The sequence below is a fragment of the Marmota monax genome, unplaced genomic scaffold (genome assembly GCF_021218885.2).
Source record: "Marmota monax isolate L192 unplaced genomic scaffold, Marmota_monax_Labrador192_F-V1.1 WCK01_AAM20220418_F8-fsc00412, whole genome shotgun sequence".
Taxonomy (NCBI): domain Eukaryota; kingdom Metazoa; phylum Chordata; class Mammalia; order Rodentia; family Sciuridae; genus Marmota; species Marmota monax.
In genome coordinates, this window is record NW_026693360.1 from 214,713 (window position 1) to 227,239 (window position 12,527).

At 39.1% G+C, this 12,527-nt stretch overlaps 1 protein-coding gene across 1 annotated transcript in view; it reads right to left on the bottom strand.

Annotated features, from left to right (window-relative positions):
* Window positions 1-12,527, bottom strand: part of Vwc2 (von Willebrand factor C domain containing 2) — a 155,448-nt gene that overhangs the window by 121,260 nt on the left and 21,661 nt on the right. Inside the window, exon 2 of the mRNA XM_046456895.1 lies at window positions 6,782-6,911. Coding sequence (XP_046312851.1) covers window positions 6,782-6,911 — 130 coding nt within the window. The remainder of the gene's footprint in view (window positions 1-6,781; window positions 6,912-12,527) is intronic.

The window sequence follows — 12,527 nt, forward strand, 5'->3', positions numbered from 1 at the left end:
TTTAAATATCTGGTAGAATTCTCTGGGGAAGGCAGATAGGCTTTTCATTTGGGGAAAGATTTTGGGTATCAGTTTGAATTTTTATTTTTGCTTTCCTAAGAAGTTTTCCTTTTCTTCACATTTGTCTAATTTGTTGGCGTATAGCTGACCATAACATTGCCTCATAATAATTTTCATTTTTGAAGGATCCTTGATGATGCCCTCTTTCATTCCTCACTTGTGTATCCTCTCTGATTTCTTCTTGGTCAGTTTTGTGAAGGTTTTGTCAATTTTATTGCTTCCAAAGAACTTGCTTAAGTTGGTTATAATGAATATTCTCCTAAGCTTTTTAAATTTATACTCTATTGATTTCTGCCTGCATCTTATTATGTTCTTTCTTCTGCATTCTTTTGGTAAAATCTGCTCTTCTTCTCTAGTTCCTTAGGAGAGAAGCTTAAATTGTTGATTTGAGAGCTAAATTTCCTTCTAAGCACTATTTAGCATCATCCCATCAAGTATGATATGTTCTGTTTTCATTTTATTAAAGATTCAAGATGTTTTCTAAAAACTCTGTGATTTCTACGATGACCCCTGGGTTATTTATGGTATGATATTTAATTTCCAGATATTTTCAGATTTCCCACATTTTATTCTACTATTAATTCTGATCAAAATCTGTTCTCTTCAAAGAACATACTTTCTATGACTAAGCACTTTAAGTTTTCTGAGAATGTTTTTATGGCTTAACACTTGATTTCCCCTAAAGAATATCTGTCTGTCCTTGGCAAAAATAAGAATTGTACAGGGTAGTGTATTCTTCATCCATATCTTTTAGGTCAAGTTTGTTGATAGTGTCATTCAAGTCTTCTATAACCCTTGCTAACTTGCAAGATTTCTTTAGATCTTCAATGAATGAACGGTTTGACATTTCCAACTCTAATTATTTAAGTTTCCATTTGTCCTTGAATTATATAGATTTTTACTTCATGTATTTTGGGGCTTTGTTTTGAGACCATGCACATTTTTAAATTTTGTTTCCTATCTGTTTCCTGGGGTTTTGTTTGTTTCTGTTTCACCTTGAATGCCTTTTTAAAATTTATACATTTTTTAGTGCATTGTGCATAATTCCTTTATTGATTATCTTAGTGATTGCTCTAGGAATTACAAGATGCACCTTAATCTATAATAGCCTACTCCAGGTTAACACTAATTTGTTTGCCCTGAAATTACATTTTTTTCTATTTTTTTTCCGTCATATCTGCAACAATGACTGGCCCTATCATGGGAATGGAATGGGATGGAAATAGTGCTAGACTAAGTACCTAAAACTCAGTGAGAAAATGCATCCCTCTGATGAGAAGAATGGGAAAGGGGTACCAATGTACAGAGCTGGGAATCTACTCTGTATTTTTCTCTCTTTTATATCTCTTTGATTTATTTTGATGTGTTGGAATTGTTAAATAGATACCTTTCTGATATATCCATGACATATTTTCTCCAAATATGTAAGCTACCTTGCATTTGTTTAATAGTATTATTTGATAAACGAAGCTTCTTAATTTTAATAAAAGTCCAATTTATTAATTCTTTCTTTATGGTTAATAATTTTAGTGTTTTTGTTTTTGTTGTTGTTTTTAGCCAGAGATTGAACTCAGAGGCGCTTAACCACTTAGCTACATCCCCAGTGCCTTTTATTTTTTTAATTTTGAGATGGGGTATTGCTAAGTTGCTTAGGCCCTTGCTAAGTTGTTGAGACTGTCTTTGAACTTGCCATCCTCCTGCCTCAGCCTCTGGAGCCACTGGGAGCATCACACCCATCCTTTTAGTGTTCTTTTAAAATTAATCATCATCTAGGCAAAATCATGAAGATGCTCTCCTGTGTTTTCCTCTAAAAGCATTATTGTATTAGCCTTAATATCTAAATCTGTAATCTGTAGGGAATTTATTTACCTATTTGTGGTTGAACACCAATCATTGGAATGACTACTCTTTTGCCCACTATCCTGCAGTATCAGCTTAGACATAAAGCTGCTGATCTTACATACACAGGTCTTTTCAACTCAATTCTGCTCCATTTGTCAGTCTTTTAGACCATATCGCAGTATGTTACTTATTGTGACTTTGAGTCTTAATCTCTCTCGTCATATACACTTTCCAGGCTTACTGTTTTTCAATATTTCACTGGACTACTTTTAACTCTTATATTCCCATTTGGAGTTTAGAACCAATCTGGTATTTTCCATGCACAAAAATGTAATAATAATCATTAAAATTTTTTACTGGATTTGCGCTCAATCAATAGACAAATTTGAATCAGCTTGACTTCTTTACATTATTGAGTCTGTTGTGAATATGTTGTATGCCACCATTTCCTCAGGGCTTCTTGAATTTCTCAATAAAACTTTTATGATTTTTAACTGTAGTGAGCTTACAAAATTTAGTTGGATTTATTTAATCTAATATGCATAATGTTATTTGAAACTGTAGTTTTTAATGCATTTCTACATTTTTTGTTCTTATATAGAAATACAGCTTTTTATTAAACATTGCTAAACAACCTTACTACAATTAACTATTTATTTTGATATTTGGGAATTCCTTTATTTCTTATGGGCACAACCATATCATCTATAAATAATGATGAGCATTCCTTTATGATCGATATTATTTCCTTGGTGAAAATTTTGGAAGTATTCCATGGTAAGGCCAAATACGAGGAGGCTTTTATGAGAGAATCTTGATCTGAAACACACCCACACCCACCCATAAGCATCCCATTTGGTTTTGTTGAACTCACTCCATAAATTTTAACTATGAACTTATCCTTCTCTGAGATACACAAGAAAACAAACAACCAAAAGAAAATTCTTGCTTAATTCTCAGTCAGTGCTTCTCACATAATTTCCATAGCAGTACATCTACTCATTTGAAAGCTCATTGTTCACCTTATCCATTTTATAAATGTTTTTTATTTTCCTCCCCAAACAGCTATATTTATTTTCCTATGAAAATAAAGATTCAAATAACTATCATCAAGTATCAGTGAGACCTTTGGGAGAGATGTAATCTTTGTATCCAGTGCCTTTGTGCTGCTGGTATACATCACACGCCCCTTAGGTACCATCTTCTACCTTTGAGATGCATAGCTAACATGGCGTTCATACTACACCACCGATTCCTGCTTTTTATCGGTTCTCTTCCTTGGTATCCATAAAGTAAGGTGGCTGTATACATGCCAAAGGGAGGCCTACTGATCACTAATGGGAACCTCAGGCCTACTTAGTGCTGACAAGCACATCTGAGACCCAGGGGCTTAAATGGAAAGGGTGCTGTGAACTTCTGAAGTACATCAATTGCCAGAGAAAACCTGAATCCTTGAAAGTCAATATAATACTCGCTGTTTACATCATTGTGGGGGAAGAAAAAGAGAATAAAACAAAACAAATAACAACAACAAAAAACAAGCTCAACCACGGAACATCCATTTTATCAAAAGAAAACCCTTGGGAGACTGATCTACACAAGTCAGCAAAGTGAATATATTAAACTGTATTTGATTTGTGATCATTTATTTATATTCAAGACATTCTTCATTTCAAACTTTTGCTCCTTTGATGCAAGGGACTTTGGCAGCTCACAGTGAACTGTAATTTTCCTTCGATTGGGAGAAAAGGCTATTTAATGCCATAGGTCAAGACATGAGGAGGAGAGGCTGGTCTGCAGAGATCAAGAGTTAGAACCTTGGTACTTCATCCAAGCTAAGTCTATCCTCGAACTTAATTTCATATGAAGCATCTCTTTTTTTGATGTATCCTAATTTTCAATATTCAGATAGAATTTTTTTATATAAAAACATTATTTGTGTGTGTGTGTGTGTGTGTGTGTGTGTGTGTGTGGCGGCAGGGTTGGACTACTGTAAATTATTCATTAACCTCAGTCCATTACTACAGAGCATTCACTTCTGACAGAATTGGCTTTCATTTTTGAGCAAATCGCTTGTACTCAAAATTCTACACTTGATTTGTCCCATCAAAGTCAGAGTACCCGACAACTGGATACAGCTTAAAGCCAAGTTCTCTCTGGTAAACAGAACAAAATTTCAAAATATGTACATAATTAAATACATTCCAACTTATTTTTAGTTATAGTCTTGAAAATAAAAACTGGTGGATGTTTTGATAAAATGGGCTCAAGTCTCTTAATACAAAGCCTTATGTAATATAAATCTAGTTTAAAAATATTCATCCTTCTAAGAAATCTCTCAACTGTCGCCATAAAAACCACGTCTAATTTTGACCTGCGCTGTTTCTCAAACTATAGAGGTGAAGGGTGAACACTTGGAAGTTTATCATCAGGGTGGATTGCCTTCTACTCTCTTCCTAAACCATCAATCCAATAATAAAACACACTTTCAAACACATTTTGCCTACACAAAAAATAAAACTTGCCAGGCATGGTAGTGTATACCTATAATCCTAGTGACTTGAGAAGCTGAGGAAGTATGATTCCAAGGTCAAGGCCAGTCTGGTCAACTTAGCAACACCCTGTCTCAAAATAAAATAAAATAAAATAAAAGACTGAAGATATGGCTCAGAGATTGACTGTCCCTGGGTTCAATCCCCAGGACCTATAAATAAATAAGTAAAATGATACCTTAAATGATGCAAAAGTTGAATGCAAACAGAAGTAAATTATATCTTCATAAATTTTAACATGACAAAGAATTAATTCAAATATTTTCTGATCCTGTACCTTAACTAGGATAAAAGAACTGCCAAGAATTCTTGATCTCTACTGGTTAGGATTCATGTTGTGGTAGGGTAAACAGAAGTTACTCTGCATATTATGGGACAGAACAAATGAGTAAATACACTGATGTTACTGGTTTTCAGAGCTGGGTTGTGAGGTGGAAAGACAAAGGAAGCAAATGTGGCTAAACATCAACAAGAGGCAAATATAGAGAAGGGTATATAATTACTCATTGTAGAACTATTTCAGCTTTTCCATTGGTCTGAAATTTTTCTACTGGGAAAGGCAGATAAAACAGACCCAAGGACTGAAATTCTGATTTCCTACCTATTGTTCCAAATTAGGATTCCATCCATGACTCTCTAACGCCAAAATTGGTTTCTAACCATAACTAACCAAGAAAAGTATGAAATATTTTGGGCACTTAAAATGCCAAGTATTTTAGCCACCAGTGTTTAAATCATTAGCTAAATCTCATCTGACTCAGTGAGGAGTTATTCTCTGGTCCCAGTTCTCCACACAGGGAACTATATGAGAATCCTATCTTCACCATCTCCCAACAGTCCTGAGATGTGGGCCAACTCTTCACAGTGCTACTGTATTGCCACATCCCAATCCCAAGGAGACTCCCCTGGCCTCTACCTGCTTCTGCTTCCCCAACTCCACCCCATCCCATTATTCCCAATTTATGCTAGTAATATAAACTATAATTGATGTCCCCTCTACCTTACTGTAATTTTTCAACATCATTTTTTAAAAGAACATACTCTATGTCCAAAGTTTCACATTCTCATTTTATGGAATTATCCTCATGGTTTCTTCATAATAAACATGCACTAAAGAACAGCCAACCCCTCATGAATTACACTTTGTGCCTTTTTTCTTAGTCATTGTCCACTTGTATTTAGAGGACTATACACATAGCAACCTGGTAATTATTGCATTCCTACTACAACAGTCGTGCTTTGTCAAGCCTGGTCTCAAAAGATACTTCATTTCCTGATTTGATTACATATTTGAAGTGTGTTATAATGCTTTGTGGTGCAATTTGGGTGTATGTACCCAGTCAAAGACTTCCACGGTACTTCCCGATCCATGTATGATTGGCATGACTGCAGATTCACAGAGTTGCCAAGGACACCATTAACACCTGGGTAAACCATGCTCCCAGAGCTTGCCTGCAACTTACAAAGCCCATTATCACATGGTCATCAAGCCTTGGTCCAGCAGGCAGAGGACACAAGTTAGCCCAAAATGCTCCCACACAGAGTACCAGAAGCATACACCATGTGTCTGACATCTAGAAAACCCAGTCTCTCTTGTCACACACAACAATCAGATCCTGAAGATGGCAGCTGTGATTCCTGATTCTGCTCTCTTCCAAGGTACTCTCTTCTCCTTGCCAAATCTCCCTCTTGAGCCATACTTCTCACCCATTCTGGCTCTCATTTTATTCCCTCGTGGAGAATGATGCCCAGTGACTCAGGTCCAGAGTCCTAGTTATTCAGAAAAAGAAATCCCTGTCCATGGTAATTCAGCACTAAGGGCATCTTGCCATTTCTTTTCATGAAGCAGGCATGGCTTCTGATCAACCACTGGCTCTTCCTGAGAACCGGGGTCTCTCTCCCTGCCTAATTTGCTTATGAAAAATATTCAATTATGTTCCAAGTTTAATTCACTTAGTAATGAAAAGTAAATGAGCTCAACCAGCATGTTTGATTTGTCTTGGAAAGAAAGAAACAGCTTTGCAAGAACAAACAAAGCTAAATTAAAATAAGTGACTCTCCTTGATAGTGGAAATTTAATTTCTTCCCTAAGAATTTCTTAATATCCATAAAAATGGGGCTGTCACCAATAAGACAGGGAATGCCTGATACACAGCAAGTCCCAACCATACCCTGTGACCTGAAGGTCACATACACATGCTTGTGCATGCGTGGACACTTCTATTTAAGCTCAGATATCCATACACGTTCCTTCTACCATGAAGTAGAGAGTAGAATGCATGGTGGACTCAGAGGTGCACCCTGTCACCGACGGGCATTCCACATACCATTTTTGCAGATGGGACAGCACTGGTCAGGCTCATACACGGGGTCCACACACTCTGTCTGGGGACAAGCCGACACTGTGCAGAGCACTTCACCGTTGGCTTCACAGCGGCACCTCTCACATGGAGACACCTGAAACACAAGTCCACCGGTCAGATCATATCTCCCTCAAGCTGTGCTTTACAAGGTCATATTTTTATTCTCCTAAACTTTCTGTAAAGACATCAGACATCAAATGTTTTGGGGAAAAAAAATATATATATATATTTAAAATAAAAATTTAAAAAATATATATATATTTAATACCAGGTATTGAACCCAGGGGGACTTACCCACTGAGCCACATCCCCAGCCCTTTTTATGTTTTATTTTGAGACAGGGTTTCACTAAGTTGCTGAGGCTGGCTTTGAACTCATGATCCCCCTGCCTCAGTCTCCCAAATCACTATGATCACAGGCCTGTGCCACTGCGCCTGGCTGTTTTAGGAATATTAAAAAAAAAATTGACATGTCCAGCAGTTTTCCAAGTGTGGACATAGACACCTTGGGTGTTTAGCAGGTCACTGTATGTACACATCCATTCACTGGGGACACATGGCTCTCACATCCAACGAGAGAGAGCATCTAAAGTGCTTAGTCATCTAATGACTGGGCTTCTTTATTAGCCTCCTTTTGAAAAAATGCTTTTGCTTTTTTGAAAGATTGATCAAATAATAAATTGCTACTGATTTCTGGCCCAGCCATTCATCATGAATAATCCCTCTTCTGTAGCCCTGGCAAGTCACTGCCCAACCTAGCATGGAGCATTTCTAAGGTTTCTGGTTATGAACACACTAGAACAGGGAAGGCAGGAAAGAGGTGAAAGGAGGAGAAAATGGGCCAAGCCTCTTGTGAGGGGCTGTATGAATGTTATGTCTGAATTCATGAATGCTAACACAACTCTACTACAATTACTGGCCCTATTTTTGATGAGGAAACTTAGACTCAGAGATATTAGGCAACTTGTCTGCAGCAGAAATTTCCTAAGGGGTTGAGCTTTGATTCCACCTGGGGCTCCTGACTGCAATCCCACTGTAATCACCTTCCTCCAAGGCCCTGGGTGATATTTCCTTCCAGCATCCAGTGTTATGCTGTTCTAGATATTAGGCTGCCATCTGCCTCTGGACTCTAGGTATTGGCCTAAACTCTACCTTTTGACACCAGACAAGTCAAGCACAACGGCCATTCCTGAAGAGATCGCACAGGAACTGCAGTAACTGCCAACTGAGTCCTCCTGTAGCAGTGCAGGGTACAGTGTGCATAATTTATTTCCTGGAAACATTGGGTAATTTCTGATCTGGATTGACCCAGAACAAGGCAAAAACAGCACATAGAGTCCTGGCCATCAGAAGCAGACACCATAGATTGAAAGCTGCACTTTGAAATACAATGATCATGTGAAACAGGTTTGTGAAGCCATGTTTCCTGTCTTCTCAGGAGCAGGGAGACAACATTTGATTTGTGTGTACCACAACATGATACAAATATCACTTGTGGGGCAAAGAACACAAGTAACATTTACAGATGTGACAGATGCTTCTTCTATGCAATGCAATCAGGAACAAACAAACAAACAAACAAACATCCACTGAGCCACATCCCAGCCCTTTTTATGTTTTATTTTGAGACAGATTAGTGATCTGTGATCAACAGACTAGTTATTGCATAAAGTAGAAGCTCAAACAGGTACAGTTAAATGCTGGCAGATACATTCAAGCTTTGGGTTTAAATGTATGTTTGCCCTAGGCCAGAGTCAACCTGCCTGGGAGCCAGGACAAATATATGTGTACTTGTGTGTATGTTTGTGTGTGTGTGTGTTTGTGTGTGTGCATGTGTGTGCATGTGTGTGCATGCATGCTTGGAAAAAAAAAAGAAAAGAAAGGAAACTTTGGAAAACCTCAATCCAGGACAAAATATTGACCTGGTTTACAAAACAGTCTTAGAAGTTAAAATCAAACTTACAACAGTATAACAAAAAAGGTATGTTTTAGGGATATATTTTGACACAACAAAGTTTTTTGGGTTTTGCTACCATAGCTAGTGTTTCTCTTGGTTGCTGTTGCCACGTGGTCTTATTTACCTTCACCTCCTACCATTTCCCTCATTCAGATTGCAGCACCTCTGTCTCAAGGGCAGACATACACAGCAAGCAGGAGGAAGAAAAGATTCTGAGTATTAAAAGCAGAGACCTTGAGTTGTCAGAGGTACGGGTTATCGCATGTTGGAGCCTTCAACTAAATGGATTTTGGCACAAGTCAGATATCCAAGATGGTATGGATTAGAGATGGAGAGCCAGACCCCACAGAGAGCAGTAGAGGTGGCTGGGGTTAGGGGTAAAAGAGGGTCAAATATCTGAATCTGTTCTCAGAAAGCTGCACCACCTAGCTCCTACCCCTCACCTTGGTGGTACTCCAGGGAGAGAATAAAAAGCATTGTATCTAGCTGTGAATTTGAAAGGAGGGGGAATGGACCCTATGTCGTGTTCATAAGTATAGCTCCAGGAAAAGAGCAGGACCACAGAGCAAAGTGTGCAACTACAAATCAAATGACCCCAGATAGCTGGGCAGGAGGCCCTGAACCAGCAGCAGTTTCCCATGAGGGACATGCCCTCATGAAGAGGGCAAGGAACCTGGCCTGAGAAGGAAACTCTTAGGGTTACCACCTCAGAGCTGCAATTTCACCACACCATGTTGTGGAACCCACTCAAACGCAGCCAAACACAATGGGGAACTATTTTCTTAAAGGTTCTGCAATTTTATCAAAAAGCTGATGATGAGTTTTACGGTCTTAAATATTTAGAAATCCTAATTTGATTATTTAGAGAGTTGTTCACTTCTCAAAAATCAGAGTCAATGCTTAGAATTAGGGTTACCATGAGTGTGTCTCCTGGTCCCAGTCTGCTTCACCGGCTCCCCTACTGGGTTCCTATTTACTCTCACCCCAGGTTCAGCTGCCTAGTTCTGGTGAAGGAAGGCTGCTGAGAACAAGTTCCAAACTCTGTGGTTCCATCAGACGCCAGCCACATGCCTTCTAGTCCTACTCTCATCTGGGCTAAAGCCTTCCTGTTAACCACACGCACCTGGATCATAGAAACCAGAGTTTCTCTTTTGATGACAGGCTCTCACAGCCCTTGCCCCAGGACTCAAGTCACAAAACAGAAGCCTGCCTTCACTATGCAGAAGCCCCCACCTCTTGTGAGACAGTGCAATCCTAGGGCCTGGCCAGCCCCAAACCCAACACACAACCCACTTCTTAGTGAGACCTGCCTCATGGGCTCAGCGACTATGTTCGGACTGTCTTGTAGGCCTCACCACCCCTGTGTGTGGCAGGATCAGGTCACTGATTGGACTCTACTCAAGTAACCAGCCCTGCATTGACCTAACAGACAAAAATAATGTTGGGTCCTTGTCTTCAGAGATCAGTAATACTACTGAGCACAACTGACCCAGTCTTTGCTTAACCTGGGCTGTGCTATCCATGTTGTAGTCACAGTTGTTTCATTGAAAAAAAAATATTCTCATACATGTCTATTCCCCATGCTGATCTGTTCCTGGTAAAGCTCACATCTGATAAACTCCTGTTCACCACCGATAACATTAAAAGGAGTCCTCCTCTGGGAAGCCATCTTTGACCCTAACATGGAAGAGCTGGGGCCTGGCCCTCCATGAAGGCTTCACCTGGGCTTGTATCTATGTCTCCCATGACCCTCAGACAGTGTAGGGAATGTTGCTAAGTTAAGAAACAAGACAAAATCAACACTCAAGCCTGCGCTTATGTGAACTGAGCAGCCAGCAGAGGAAGATGCAGCCACTCTTGGACTTACCATGTGGCACATGAAGATTTCCCACTGAAATCCAAGCCTTGAGTCCTCTAGTGTGGCCCACAAAGACTCAGCGGGACTCTGGCCTGCCCTCCTTACAGCACAGGTACCCACCATTCCAACAAAGAGTCTGCTCAGCACCTCAGGGCACCTACTGTGTTGGACGCAAAGGATACTGTTCCTCCCAACTGGCAGTGAAAATAAAGACATTTCATTCATTTATTCTACTCCTGAGGCCAGTCCTTTGACATTGCAGGGAGAAAGGTGAGAAAGGGATGATATCCGGGGTTTAAGGGAGAATAACCAAGGTGAGCATGCTGGACCTGGCCTCCACATGCAATCTCTCAGCTGATGGTGAAGTTCCTTCTCATTTATTCATTCATGCAACTTTCATAGCTGTTACACTGACTCTGCTTACAAAAAAACTATGCTTTAAAATATATCTAAGAAATACATCCTCAAACCTGAAGCACAACAATCAAGAACAGACAAGATTGGGAATACTTTTTTCAATGAAACAACCACGTCCACAACATGAATAGTACAGCCTTGGTCAAGATATGAACTCAGTGGTAATTAAAACAGAATGGCTCCTAATTAGTTAGACCCTTGTTGTCCTTAGTAATCATTTATGTCTACATCATATGTCCATAAGCAGCAGGGACTGTACAATAAATATTGACTCTATTTCTGAACAATGAAGTAGATGTGGGTAATGTAGGATGAAATGATTCTTAAATATAAAATGAGACTTATAAAGTGAATACCATTTAACTGAAGTACTTTAAACATAAATTAAGTACCTGTATATGACCTAACCACTTCCTGGAGAAACGAACACCCCCCCATCTTAAATGTACCTCAACTTTGCCAGAGTAGGGACCATGCCTCCATCACCCTCCAACACATGAATCCCCATAGGATGGTAAGTGGTTGAGATTTGGGGACTAATAATTTTATGTAAGTAATATAAAATAATTTTTATATTTTGTCACATATAGGTAACATTAAGGAACTCAGGTGCAATTAAGCAGCCATCAGTAGGAAATGTTTCCTTGGTTAATAACTGTGATTATAATAATTTTAACCATGAGAGCCAGGTTCTGAAATATTGCAGAGAGCTGGGTAAATTTTTATCTATTCTTATCTATGTCTCAAATCTCTTCGCATTGTGCGAAGTAGGAAGTCTTTTCCAGGACTTCTTTCTGCTCTTTTCTGTCTGTTCAGCAGCATTCCCTAATTACCCATCAGAATACCTACCCACTTTGGAATGCAACATACTTTTTAAAAATCCAGTTTAACACATCTTCCTGTTCTAAATGACCACGAAAGGTTTTTCATGGGAAAGAAGGAAGAGATGAGATGCCCAGGTCAACAATCCTGTCACCCATGTGGTGACCACCATTGCACTTCCTTCCAAACTGGAGATGTTTACTGTGAATTGTTGGAGTAGGTGCCATGAAATCCCACTGCTGCAAAATGCATTCGTTCTTGTAGCCAGGGAACAATTCCAGGCTGAAAACTCAAGAGCCGACAAATGGGAGGCATGAAAATCCCAGAATAAATTCCTAAATAATTGTAATGATTTCATTATTGGGATTAATTTAAACACAGAGAAGAAAGAGAAGTATGAGGCAACAGGCTCCAGTATAGATCTTTCTCAACCAACATTATTCAGCATGAAATGAACTCTTCTCCCCATTTTTATCAGTAGAGAAGTGGCGTTTATTTTTCTAACCTCCAAATTCTTTGATTCTGCAATGACCACAAAATAGAATTATCATAATGACAAAGAAAAAAACACTGGAATCTGCCCTGCCTATTTCCTTCCTATCATTCTCTTCCAATCACTTCCTCCTTGAAAAGACTTTGGTCCCTGAACCTCCTGAA